The following is a 14,769-nucleotide window of genomic DNA, read 5'->3' as shown; positions in this document are numbered from 1 at the left end:
TATAAAATCTTGCAGCCAAATACAAGCATATAAGCAAGCACAAAGATTGGATTGCATGTAAAGTAAAACCTTGGATTGCAAGTAACTTGGTTTGCAAGTGTTTTGCAAGACAAGCAAAACATTTTATTAAATTTTAACTTAATATACAAGCAATGTCTTGTAATACAAAGTACATATGGCATTCTGATTAGTGCACTGTGCCAACCTAATTCTTAGGTGTTCAGGAATAATGACAATTGCACATATATTACCAGTCCAATATTGTTTATTAATATTAACTGTAAATTCTTGTATCAGAAGGCATTTGTGCAATGGAGACCCTTCAGGCATGAAAATTGCACCATGGTCTCATAGAACCACTCCCACAAGGTTCACTTATATACTTTTGCAATGCTTAGTATGACATCACACCTGTCAACCAATCAGCCAACAGAGGCCGTACGTAGGTTTGAACAAAGAAATTTCTTTTAACATGGTTGCCAGGCTCAAAGAAAAGTTTTACAATTCATATTTTTGTGAACACTTTTTCTCTCATTAATTCTTTAACAATTTAGCTCAAATCAGCTTTCTGACCAAAACTCAGTAACGCTGACAACTTCAAATTTCACTGACACACACACAAGAAAAGAAAGACCCATACCCCCCTTACTGAGAATTTCCTAATATGGGTTTAAAGGAGCCCTGAAACATCTAACAGGCCTCCTGGAATGTCACAGTGTAGAGAGAATTGCCTAACTTAAAGGCTAGAGAGGTCAAACTATGATGTTGCCTTTCAGGATTTCTTCAGATTTAAAATATATATATAAAATATGTTTTCATAACCCATTCTATGTTTAATATACATTCACATTCATAATCACTCATGGGATCCCATCATCCATACACAAGCAACATTAAAGGAGGAGATAGCAGAAATACTGCAGCAAATATGCAACCTATCCCTGAAGACAGGCGTGATCCCGGAGGATTGGAAGACGGCCAACGTCACGCCCATCTTTAAAAAGGGATCAAGAGGTGACCCGGGAAACTACAGACCGGTGAGTCTGACCTCGGTTCCGGGAAAAATGGCGGAAGCACTGATAAAAGAAAACATCGATAAACACTTGGAAAGAAACGAACTTCTGATAACCAGCCAACATGGGAGATCGTGCCTAACTAACTTACTACACTTCTTCGAAGGAATTAACAAACAGATGGACAGAGGTGACCCCATAGACATCATATACCTTGATTTCCAAAAAGCCTTTGACAAGGTGCCTCATGAACGATTACTCTGGAAACTGAAGAACCATGGGGTGGACAGAGATGTACATAGATGGATCAGAAACTGGTTGGCGGGTAGGAAACAGAGGGTAGGGGTGAAGGGCCACTACTCGGACTGGAGGAGGGCCACAAGTGGTGTTCCGCAGGGCTCGGTGCTCGGGCCGCTGCTATTTAATATATTCATAAATGATCTAGAAACAGGGACGAAGTGTGAGATAATAAAATTTGCAGATGACACCAAACTATTTAGGGGAGCTCGGACTAAAGAGGACTCTGAGGAATTGCAAAGAGACTTGAACAAACTAGGGGAATATGCGACAAAATGGCAAATGAAGTTCAATGTTGAGAAATGTAAAGTACTGCATGTGGGAAGCAGAAACCCGAGGTACAACTAAACGATGGGAGGGATGTTATTGAATGAGAGTACCCAAGAGAGGGACTTGGGGGTAATGGTGGACAGGTCAATGAAGCCGACGGCACAGTGCGCAGCGGCTGCTAAGAGAGCGAATAGAATGCTAGGTATAATCAAGAAGGGTATTACAACCAGGACGAAAGAAGTTATCCTGCCGCTTTATCGGGCAATGGTGCGCCCACACCTGGAATACTGCGTCCAGTTTTGGTCACCATACCTTAAGAAGGATATGGCGTTATTCGAGAGAGTTCAGAGAAGCGCGACATGTCTGATAAAAGGGATGGAAAACCTTTCATACACTGAGAGACTGGAGAAACTGGGTCTCTTTTCCCTGGAGAAGAGGAGACTTAGAGGGGATATGATAGAGACTTATAAGATCATGAGGGGCATAGAGAGAGTAGAGAGGGACATATTCTTCAAACTTTCAAAAAATAAAAGAACAAGAGGGCATTCGGAAAAGTTGAAAGGGGACAGATTCAATACAAATGCCAGGAAGTTCTTCTTTACCCAACGTATGGTGGACACCTGGAATGCGCTTCCAGAGGACGTTATAAGGCAGAGTACAGTACTGGGATTTAAGAAAGAATTGGACAATTTCCTGCTGGAAAAGGGGATAGAAGGGTATAAATAGAGGATTACTGCTCAGGTCCTGGACCTGTTGGGCCGCCGCGTAAGCGGACTGCTGGGCAAGATGAACCTCAGGTCTGACCCAGCAGAGGCATTGCTTATGTTCTTATGTTCATATTTCATTCCTATCTCAGTCCTATTCCATAATTCTTTAAAACATATAAAAGAAAGATTCTTCTCTACCCAGCATTGGAATGCCAGGACCATCTGTTAATACTTAAGTCATGAGGTTTCTCTTATACCCCCTTGGGCATGGCAGTTCACACAAAGAACCCTAGAAAACCAGGCCTTTTTAAAGTGGGAAACCAAGAAGAGACACAAAGAATGACAGAAAACAAAATGGAGTCAGCTTACTACAAAATGGAATTATTAATACCTCTAGGGGATCCTTTTACAAAGGTGCGCTAGCGTTTTTAGTGCATGCACTGGATTAGCGCGCGCTATCTGAAAAACTACTACCTGCTCAAGAAGAAGCAGTAGCGGCTAGCACGTGCAGCATTTTAGCGCACACTATTCCGCGCATTAAGGCCCTAACGCACCTTTGTAAAAGGAGCTCTAGGTGTTATATATTCCTCTATGATATGGATTAATAGCAAAATACATAAAGAAAATATTATTATGCTTTTCCTATCTGTAATGTTTTTCTGGCCTTGGCTGCAATCCATATTCAGATTTTTATTTAGTGTACCAATTTTTCATAAGTTTCTATTGAGCGTGGCCTTATCTATCCATATTTAGTTTATAACTAAATTTACCCAGAATCACATGAAAAGGAGGCATATGTAGAAAAATCTACAACATACTCCACAAACATGTCTTGCACACTATCCATTCCATTACCGCATTATAGCGCCCCCCTACCAGCCAGCCAGTGCCATTACTCAATACACACATCACAACTCAACTAATGGTTCTTCTCTATCTTCGTTGCGAGAGTGTAGTGACTGTTCTAAACGAGCGAGGTCTTGCAATACAAGTACATACAGTATTTTGTATTAAAGTTTTTGGGTTGTGGAATGAATCGTCTGGGCTTCCATTATTTCTTAAGGGGGAAATTTGCTTTGATATAGGAGTGTTTTGGATTACAAGCATGGTTTCTGAACGAATTATGCTCGAAAACCAAGGTTTTACTGTACTTCTATTCACACTATGTAAAGGTATGCCTGGGAAGAGACTTGGCAGAGCTGGGGCAGAGTTCCAGTACACATGCATATTTTGTAAAATATGCAGATAAAAGAAATGAATGAACATATTTTTGGGAGAGAAGTGAGTCTGGTTCTGGGTGGCTATTTTATAGAGACACAAAGGGCCAGATTCTATATAGGATGCTATATCGGTGCCTACATTAATTACCTAAATGAGCTTCTACATGCTCATAATTGGAAAAAAATTTAATTGGCTAATAGGCGCTTACCCAATTCTATAAATGGTAAGCACCTATTGCATGGTGCCTAAAGGTGCCTAATGCCTAAATGGGCGTATTTGGCAGTGGAGACAGAGATAGGCACCATTAGGTGTGATTCTGAAAAGAACTTGGGTGCCTACAATGTAGGCCAATAAAACCCTGGCCTATATTACCAGTGCCTAAGTTTTGTGACTCTGTAAACAGTGTCTATGCATGATTAACTTTTAGTTGGCACCTGCAGATTTATTTAAAACATTTGTAGCCCGCATATCAAACATCTATGCGGATAACACCCTTACATTTAGGCCCTGATTCTATAACAATATCTAACTCCTAGGCGCTAATGCTGCCTGATTTGCAAGTTCAAAGTGATTCACTGATTCACTTCAGTGAATTGATTTGAATCGATTCATTCTGCAAAAAAATCAGGCTCACCAATTCAGTGAATCCTGACAAACCTCTGGGCCTCCTAAAGCAGCAGCAGCAACAGTGGTGACTGGCCAGCAGAGGTAGCGCTCTGAACAGGTTGCTCATGGCTTGATCCGCCAGGGCCTTCCCTGTGCCGTGTCACTGATGACATCACTGATGACATGGCAGAGGGAAGCTCTGGTGGGGCAGATCATGAACAGCCTGTTCAAAGCACTGCCTCTGCCAGCTGGCCTCTGCCACCGCTGCTGCTGCTTTAGGAGGCCCGAAAGTATGTCAGGTCTCACAGTGGAGGGGTTGGTCAGGAAGTGCTGCACAGGGGGATAGGAGGGATGGAAGGCTGCTGCATAGGGGTTGGGAGGGAGGGATGGAAAGTTGCTGCACATGGAGGAGAGAGGAAGAACTGTTAGACATGGGGTAGAGGAGATGAAAGGAGAGATGCAACAAAAGGTAGAAAGGGGTGAGAGGGAGAAATTCTGCCTATGGTGGAGAGGAGGGGGTCTTGCATTGAGAAGAGAGAGAGAAATGTTGGATATAGGGTGAAGGGTAGGGAGAGATGTTGCTTGGGGAGAGAGAAAGAAATATTGCGCATGATAATGGAGGGGAATAGAGAAGTTTGACCCAGGGCACAAGGCAGAGAGAGCGAGATGTAGATAGTGGGAAAGAAACAGAAATGTTGGATATGGCACTAGAAGGGAAGGTACTGAAACAGAAGATAGATAGTAAGCATGGAGAAAGAAGAAAACGTCAAATGAGCAGGAGACCCTGGCGAGTGAGTTAACAGAAGACAAACAGAAACTAGAGCCTGGGACCAACATGATTTGAATAATAAAATGACCAGACAACAAAAGGTAGAAAAATCATTTTATTTTCTATTTTGTGATTACTATGTCAGATTTGAAATGTGTATCCTGCCAGAGCTGGTGTTAGACAGCGAGCATGAGCTAGGACCTAACAGAGAGAGGAAAATTTATTTTTGTTTGTTTATTTTGTTTACTCCACATGCTGGGGTGGGATTGGAGAGGGCAAAGGAGGGTGGGGTGGGTGAAGAGGCTACAAAATAAACCTGTCAGGATGTTTGAAAAAAAACCCACATGATTGGGCAGGAAAAGCAAATCGAAAAATCAATTCAGTAGGCCAAATCGAATCAAATCGAAATTTTTTTCCCTGAATCAGGTAGCACTACTACTAGGCACCATTCAGCATAGTTGTCAATCAACTGCTAGGCACCATTTATAGAACTGCACCTAGCGATGCCTAAGCATTCCTAGGCACTGATAGGCATTGAATACTTAGGCGTATTGCCAATTAAGCCAGGGTTTTCTTGACCTAAATAAGTGGGCCTAAGTCAATCCATACCCAAACTCCACCCTGAATGCCTACTTTCCAGTAGGCGCTGATAGGTGGCTTAGTATAATCTTGAAATGGTCACTATTAAAATATTTCCAAATTCATCAATATATATCCACTAATGTACCTATAGAACACATATCTCATCTGTTAACACATTTTGAAAAAGTGTTATTCAAACGCCTTTCCCTCAAAAATGTCATTTCCTGCCTTTTTAAAAGTATTTTTTTTTTTTACTCTGAAACCTCCACATTCCATTATATGGATACCTGGAAAGACCTTATAGGTAAACAATCTCTGGAATACTTTTGGCCTGTAGTATGGTCTTATTGTTTTCATTCTGCAGTTTCATTAACACAAATTAATATACAATTAAGAATTTTATATTCTATTTACCTTAGGCCACAACGACTGCATAAATGGCATCCGCACTCCTCTATTATGCTGGAGAGGTCATAATATCATCGGCCATAGGGCAAATAAGTGGTGAAAGTGTTCACATGTTCAATCTTTTTGGAAAATTATAACTACATATATTACAAATTTAGGGCTCCTTTTACTAAGCAGCATAAAAGCATTTTACCAGGGGCCAGTGAAGTAAATACTCTGACACTCGTTGAATTCCTATGAGCGTCAGAGCATTTACTTTGTTGGCCTGCGGTAAAATGCTCTTACGTTGCTTAGTAAAACCCAACGTTAGTTCATAAAGACATTTAATCAGATCCAGCTTTCATTTTACTTTGTTTGCAGCCAACACTATTGGCTTATTTTAAACATTTGAACTAGCGAGCCTGATGTCGGTGCCAGGCAAAATGGTAGAGACTATTATAAAGAACTAAATGACAAAATATATATGTAAGCATGGATTAATGAGAGAAAGCCAACATAGTTTTAGTCAAAGGAAATCTTGCCTCACCAATCTACTGCATTTCTTTGAAGGGGTGAATGAACCTATGGATAAAGGTGAACCAGTTGATATTGTGTATTTGGATTTTAAAAAGGCATTTAACAAAGTATCTCATGAAAGACTTCTGAGGAAATTAGAAAGTCATGGGATAGGAGGTAATGTCCTTTTATGGATTGAGAACTGGTTGAAAGACAGAAAACAGAGAGTGTGTTTAAATGGTCAATATTCTCAATGGAAAAAGGTAAATAGTGGGGTTCCCCAGGGGTCTGTACTGGGACCACTGCTTTTTAACATATTTATCAATGATCTAGAGATGAAAATAATTAGTGAGATAATTAAATTTGCTGATGACACAACGTTGTTCAAAGTTAAATTGGAGAATCTGGGCCTCTTTTCCTTGGAGAAGCGGAGGCTTAGAGGGGACATGATAGAGCCTTACAAGATCATAAAGGGCATGGAGAAAGTGGATAAGGACAGATTTTTAAAAATTTCAAAAAATACAAGAATGAGGGGACATTCGGAAAAGTTAAGAGGGGACAGATTCAGGACCAATGCTAGGAAGTTCTTCTTCACCCAGAGAGTGGTGGACACCTGGAATGTGCTTCCAGAGGGTGTGATACGACAGAGTACACTACTGGGTTTCAAGAAGGGTTTGGATGAATTCCTGAAGGATAAGGGGATTGAAGGGTATAGATAGAGGATTGGATGATTTCCGGAAGGAAAAGGGGATTGAGGGGTACTGACAGAGAATTACTATGCAGGTCCTTGACTTGATGGGCCGCCACGCGAGCGGACTGCTGAGCAGGATGGACCTCTGGTCTGACCCAGCAGAGGCACTGCTTATGTCCTTATGTAAGAGGATTGTGAAAAATTAAAAGAGGACCTTGTGAGATTGGAAGACTGGGCGTCAAAATGGCAGATGATGTTTAATTTGATCAATTGCAAAATGTTGCATGTGGGAAAGAAGAATCCGATCTATAGCTATGTGATGCTGGGTTCTGTGTTAGGAGTCAATGCCCAGGAAAAGGATCGGTGTTATTTTTGAGGATTATGTTGAAACCCTCAGTTCAATGTGCGGCGGCTGCTATGAAAGCAAATAGAATGTTAGGAATTATCAGGAAAGGAATGGAAAACAAAGATGAAAATGTTATAATGCCCTTGTATTGCTCATTGGTACAGCCACATCTTGAAAACCATGTGCAGTTCTCAAAAAAGATACAGCAGAATTAGAAAAGGTACAGAGAAGGGCAACGAAAATGATAAAAGGGATGGGACGACTTCCCTATGAGGAAAGGCTAAAGCGGCTAGGGCTCTTCAGCTTGGAGAAGAGATGACTCGAGGTGATATAATAAAGGTCTATAAAGTACAGAGTGGATAAATATGAATCGTTTGTTTACTCGTTCCAAAAATACTAGGACTAGGGGGAAAGCGATGGAGCTACTAAGTAGTAGATTTAAAACAAACCAGAGAAAATATTTCTTCACATATGTAATTAAACTCTGGAATTCATTGCTGGAGAATGTGGTGAAATCAGTTAGCTTAGTGGGGTTTAAAAAAAGTTGGATAAATTCCTAAAAGGTAAGTCCATAGGCAGTGGTGTAGAGAGGGTAGGAGGCACCCAGGGTAGTACGCCCCCTTGCATCCTTCTCTCTGCCACCTCCGCTCCTTCACCACTACCATGCCATACTTGCACCTTCCCTTTCCCCTGTACCTCTTTAAATCTTCCATCACGAGTAGCTTCTCCCGCCTATTGCTCACACTGGTATTGGCTTTACCTCTGATGTCACTTCATGGACTCACAAGCAGGAAGTGATATCAGAGGGGTTTAAAAAAGGTTTGGATAATTTCCTAAACGAGAAGTCCATAGGCCAATATTGAGATGGCTTGGGGAATTCCACTGCTTATTCCTAGGATAAGCAGCATAGAATCTGTTTTGCTACTTGGGATCTAGCTAGGTGCTTGGAACCTGGGTTGGCCTCTGTTGGAAACAGGATACTGGGCTTGATGGACATAAGAACTTAGAATAGTCTTACGGGGTCAGACCAATGGTACATCAAGCCCAGCAGCCTGCTCTCACAGTGGTCAATCCAGGTCCCAATTACCTGACTTAAACCCAAGCAGCAACATTCCAAGCTACCAATCCAGGGCAAGCAGTGGCTTCCCCAATGTCTTTCTCAATAACAGACTTTGGACTTTTCCTTCAGTTTGTTTCAGTATGGCAAGTTTTATGTTTGTTACTTATTGCAAAAGTTTATATTGCACAAAAATGGAAGGATCAAAGCTGCAGGCAAGACCGTAGACTCCTTTGCTGACATCATTGGGGCCTGAAGTCCTATTTCTTTGAGGTTCTGTCACAGAATGATGGAACATCATTTCCTGGCTTGGTCTCGAGCTGAAGGCAAGACCGTGGATGTCTTTGCTGACATCATTGGAGCCTGATGTCCTGTTTCTTTAAGCTCTTGCCACAGAGCAGTGGAACATCATTTCTTGGCTTGGCCCCAAGCTGCAGGCAAGATCGTGAATGCCTTTGCTGACATCATTGGGGCTTGATGTCCTATTTCTTTGAGCTCGTGCCACGGAATACGGCCTGCAGACGCATGCCCTTGAGTGCTTCTGAAGGGGTGTGACCAAAGGGGCTTGCCCCTTTTGAGCCTTTTCAGAGCCTTAGAGAAGCAGGGAGCAGGGGATTATCAATCTTTTCCATGGGGAAGAAGAGGAAGAATTAATCTTTACCTGGACTTTCTTCTGTTTCTAATGTGGTAAAAGGACCTATGGATTTACATGTAAGATCTAGTCTGGCTTTAACCTCTAGAATAGACTCCTCCATCACAAGCTGGGAGTTTTTCTTTGGAAGAAAAGTCTGCTTTCCTACAAGGTAAAAAGTGTTTAATTCTTTAATGAGTAATCAGTCTGACAAGGTTGTAGAGGGTGGTAGCTTATTAAGAGCTCCCCTTTCTAAACCAGTTCAGATGGTCACAGATATTGGTTTGGATGAAGCAGAGACTCAAAAACAAGCTACTCTGCAAGATGTGTAGCAAGGAACTGCAAAATATATATGCAAGCAACTGTTTCATTATTATGTCTGTTTTCTTAGGAAGGAGCAGTTAAGTTTTCTGAGACTGAGAAAAGATTGGAAGATATTGAGATGAACTTAAAGAAGTTGGGGAAATCAATGGAAACCTTGTTCTCAGTAAGGCTATTATGTTCTTATGGACGAGTTCCTGGAGGAAAAGTCCATAGCCGGGCGTATGGAGCTAGCAGCCGTGCCAAGCCCCCAAAGTAAAGGAGGCTGCCCCATTGGGCTAATTGAGCATTAGTCGCCTACTTCAATAGGGGAGAGGCTAAGCTTGACATTACCACCTCTCCCGGCTGTGCCATGTAACACATGGCACAAGGATGCTGTGAAAGCGCTACATTTGCACAATCCTGGCAAGAATCCACAAAGAAACATGATGGCAGATAAAGGCCAAATGGCCCACCAGGCTGCTCATCCACAGTAACCATTATCTCTTTCTGTCTCTAATAGATCCCACGTGCCTTTCCCATACTTTCTTGGCAGCTGTGTTGAAAGTAAGAGCAGGATATCACTGCAATAGACATGTGTGGCAATGAATCCCTCAAAGCAGGTCTGGGTACCAAAAACGCTAGGAGGGTCAGTGTGGGTGCTGTGCCAGTAGCATCAGGAGTGCTAGCCAAGCAGCACTGGAGTCCTAATGGACAGTTAAGTACTGCTTCACACATTTTTGGATTAATATGGGATATTAACCTCTGTAGTGCTATATTTATTGGAGAACATTTTTATTTGGGCTAATTGCTTCATTACAAAAGAAACGAAGTATAAAAGAAAAATATGGGAGAGGGGGAGAAACAAATGTTTAAATGACTTGGATCATTGGAGCGGGCACTGAAATAGCTGTGTGCTATAGGAGGCACTATGATCCTTTATCAGCTACAAGCCTGATGTTTCTCCTTTCCTTGTGTAATGTTTGAGTTTTCTCTGATTACTTATGCCAGATTTTGAAAGAGCTTTTATATATATTTTTCTAGATTGTGATATAGGGTGAATAAGCATAAAATTGTTTTTGAACATCTTGATGAAAATGTTGTAATTGAAGTGGGCAGAGGGTATCTGTTTAAGGTATGAAAGACATCTATACTACCCTTTTATTGCTATACAATATACAAGTTTCTTTGGGGGTAAATATTAATACATTTCTATACTTCCTAACTATTCGGGAATCCTCAGAAGGTAGAGCAGGACCTCCCAGCCATATGTGCACTGATGGCTCTGTATCATCCCACCTTCACAGAATCAGGAAGTCTATGTCTTAGGATAGCGAGACATTGCAGAGCTTTAAGGGGGCATGCAGCTGGAAGGTCCTGCGCAGTCCTCTGCAGGTCTAGAGACAGCTGAAAGCAGGCTGTAGTAATAATGGAAGAGGGAGGAGAGAGTGGTACCTGCATCCACTGGTTGGCCGGCCAGCCAGACAAAAACTAGGTCAGCCTACTGCTGCTGAGAAGGCCTTGGATGAAAGTGGATGGGCATAGGCTCACCGGTAGCTATACCCCTGCACATATTCACTAATTTGTCCAAAGACAGAATACAGATTTCTACCTGTAGAAAATGGCATGAATGCGTCATTCTTCTTAAAGCTGCCATTCTCATCCAGAAAGTGTCCAGGGTTGAAGCTCTCTGGGCTACTAAATTTTGTTGGGTCCCACAGCACAGAATGCAGAGAGGGAAACACCCTGGTACCCTGAAAGAGAGAATGAGGTAATTTTGTGACAATTTTTAATGCTAAGTATTTGATAGAACATAGTAAATGGAGGATGGATACGAAAGATACTCAAATGGACCCATATTTACAAGAATACGTGTTATATTGTTTACATATTGAGTTATATTGTATTTTGTGAACTTCTGTTTCCTGTACATTATAATTCTACTGTTATTGGCCTTTCCTGGGCACATATTCCCTGCTCCCATTGTCTTAAAGAGTCTTTATTATTGGCTCAGACTCAGGTTCACAGTCTCCTGAGTAACTCTTGTTCCTCCTCTCAATGTGTGCTTCCAAGAAAGATGAAAAAGTTTCATTTAACTCCTGCGAGCATCTCTAATTACTGTCTCCTCCCCTAAGCAAAGAATCTTTTGTGACAGAAAGAAAAAACAGCGATTGATTCACTATCAAGTTTGCATGCAAATAATTTGCACGAACACCCATTCTTAACAATATGGCAGGAGAGATGCCCACTCCCTCCTGCCACCGGACAGCAGATGCCGATGCCCCTTCCCTGTACCTTAAGTTGGGAGCAGAAGGGTGCTCAGTCCCTCCTTCTCCTCCGGTCTCCAGCAATGCAATGCTGGCCTTAGGCATTTGAGCCAATCAGGGACTTCCTTAGAACCATTATTTTGGCCAATCAGGCACTTCCTTAGGCTCCTAAGGAAGTTCCTGATTGGCTCAGGTGCCTCAGGCCCCTCCCAAGCAGATATTAGCAGCTAGCCAAAACTTTCACAGTCCAATTAGTAATAATATATCTCCCACTCAATGATTCTTGGGCTCACTCAGTTGTAGAGAGCGGCTTGTTCGTATTCTTTTCTTCCTAGTCTCATCCCTCCTGGCACTTCTATCCTTTTTTTACCACTTTGCACTTCTTCCCTCCAACCTAATCATCTCCTCAGAACTCTTTTCTCAGCCCGTCTCCCTGATCTTCCCCTTCTCTTTGAATTTCACAGTTCCTTTCCCTGTCCTTATCTGTTTATCTTTCTTATCCCTCACCTACTTAACTTTGTATCATAGCCTATGCCTCCACAGCTTGCATTCACTTCAGCTCTGTTCTCTGTTTCACAGTCCATATCTTTTCCCTCAGCCTTTTTTCCTCTCACATACTTTTTAGTGCCTATGTCTACTCTTCTTTCCTTGCTTCTCTAACAGTTCCTCATTCCTTTCCCAGTGCTTCCCTCAGCACTTCTCCCCTTCTCTATAGCAGGCCAAAGACACAACGCCTGACTGACTTACACTGCAGCTCTTCTCTATTCCCTGCTATGAGTCAATTTCTCAAATATTTCTTAACCAGCCAATAGGCTGTAGGGGGAGACAGGACCCATAGTTAAGGAGACACCAACCTCTATCCTGCTATACCATGTGGTCTATTGGTTGGCTAAGGAATTTCTGACCAATGGTGTCTCCTAAGCTACTGGTCCTGCCTCCTTTGTAGCTTACGTATTGGCTGGCTAAAGAATATCTGACCTATAGGCTGCAGGGGGAGATGGGAGCAGTAACTACAGAGACAGAGCCTTATTTTCTGCTTCCTCCTGCAGCTCTACATTAGGAAGATTTCTGCTGTGATGTCTGGGCAGTGGTGAAAAGAATATTGGGGTGCTCTAGCACCCCTGTCGCTTATGCTGTTCAGAGCCACATGTAACACAGCGCAGGCCCAGAGTTTAAATAAATAAATAAGAGTATACTGTGCAGGGCCGCCATCAGAAATTTCTGGGCCCCTTACTGAGCAATCCTATTGGGCCCCCCACTCACCCCTTCCCCCCCCCCGACCCACCCCTTCTTCCATGGGCCGAATACACACATACTTTTCTCTGTCGCCGCACTCTTTGACCAAAAGATTTGTAAGCCTGCAACCACGTCAAGGTAGACTCTTTCAGCAGGGCCCTAACCTAACCTAAACTAAACTAATCTATACCTATCTATTCTAAACTAACATATGTCTAATACTGAACTAATAACAAACTAACAAACATCTGCATAATAAATAACTAATAAATAATAGTGCTAGTAGCTATAATTCACTTTTGAATGTAAAATCTCAGTTAAGGATTTCTTTTGACCTTTGTAGGCCAGAAGTAGATCACAATTGCACAATATTTTTTGTAACAAGTATTAAATGTGTTTTTATAAATACTGTAAGCTTAATAAATATATCAGAAAAAACTACACATCTGAGCGCATATCTGAACATACACATCTGTATGATCCCATCCTCCTCAGCTTGCCTATAGCTGCATCATGCATGTTAAAAATGTACGATATGTTGGTATGTGCACCTTCCTTCCTTCCCATCCATCCTCCTCAGCCTGTCCTTACACATCCATAGCTGCATGTTAATGATGATGTATATGTTATGATGATAAATAAGTGCATATGAGCACATCATTAACATGCAGCTATGGATGAATATATAATGATGTTATAAGTGTGCACCTCTTCCTTCCCATCCTCCTCAGCATGTCACATCCAGCATGTTACATTACACAGACTTTGTGTAATGTGACATGCTAAGGAGGATGGGAAGGAAGAGGTGCACACTCATAACATCATTATATATTCATGAATCAATCTGATAATCATCACCACCAGGCTGTATGTGTTATGGGATGGAGGAAGAAAGGTGTATGGGATGGAGGAAGAAAGGTGCATGTTTAAATTGCGCGGGGACAGAAATACCACCCGTTCCCGCCAAAGTCCCACCCGTCCCCACCCGTCCCCATGAGGACTCCCACCCGTCCCTACCCGTCCCCGTGAGGAATCCCTCCATCCCCGCGAGGAATCCCTCCGTCTCCACCCGTCCCCGTGAGGAATCCCCTCCGTCCCCGCCCATCCCCACGAGGAATCCCCTCCGTCCCCGCCCATCCCTATAAACTACAGAAATAGTTATTTAATTTAATTATGCTACTGAATTAAAGGCTCTGGTAGAAACCCATTTAAAAATAAGCAAAAAGACTTTATTAATTTGGAAATATTAATTGGGAAGAATACATACTTTGTAAATGGGTTTCTACCAGAGCCTCTAATGTTTATAAACTTTTATCAACACAACTAATATACTACTTTATCTTGAAGCAAAAAAAAAAAAAAAAAGAATTTTTTTCCTACCTTTGTTGCCTGGTTTCTGCTTTCCTCATGTTCTCATTTAATTCCTTCCATCCACTGTCTCTCTTCTTTCTGCGTCTTCCATTTGCTCTGTTACTGTGCCTCTCCCTTTCTCCCTCCTCCCAAATTGGTCTGGCACCCATCTTCTTCCCTCCGCTCCCCCCATAGTCTGGCATCTCTGTCTTCTTCCCTGCCAGTGTCTTCTCCCCACTCTCTCTTCCCCGTGTCCTTTCAGTGTCCTTCTCCCCCCTCTGTCTTCCCCATGTGCTTTCAGCGTCCTTCTCCACCCCTTTGTCTTCCCCATATCCTTTCAGGGTCCTTCTCCCCCCTCTGTCTTCCCCATGTGCTTTCAGCGTCCTTCTCCCCCCTGTCTTCCCCATGCCCTTTCAGCGTCCTTCTCCCCCCATCTTCCCATGTCCTTTCAGCGTCCTTCTCCACCCCTTTGTCTTCCCCATGTCCTTTCAGGGTCTTTCTCCCCCCTCTGTCTTCCCCATGT

The 14,769-nt window shown here is 42.5% G+C and overlaps 1 protein-coding gene across 5 annotated transcripts in view; it reads right to left on the bottom strand.

The window, feature by feature from the left end:
• The window catches only part of LOC117366199 (cytochrome P450 2A4-like), a 54,947-nt gene that overhangs the window by 1,897 nt on the left and 38,281 nt on the right, over window positions 1–14,769 (bottom strand). For all 5 annotated transcript variants that reach the window (XM_033957409.1, XM_033957410.1, XM_033957407.1 and 2 more), the window contains one exon: window positions 11,006–11,147. In XM_033957409.1, the coding sequence (XP_033813300.1) occupies window positions 11,006–11,147 (142 nt within the window). The remainder of the gene's footprint in view (window positions 1–11,005; window positions 11,148–14,769) is intronic.

This window comes from Geotrypetes seraphini, chromosome 8 (assembly GCF_902459505.1).
Source record: "Geotrypetes seraphini chromosome 8, aGeoSer1.1, whole genome shotgun sequence".
Lineage (NCBI taxonomy): Eukaryota > Metazoa > Chordata > Amphibia > Gymnophiona > Dermophiidae > Geotrypetes > Geotrypetes seraphini.
Note: the sequence above shows the minus strand (reverse complement) of the source record. Positions and strands in the feature narration are given on the sequence as shown.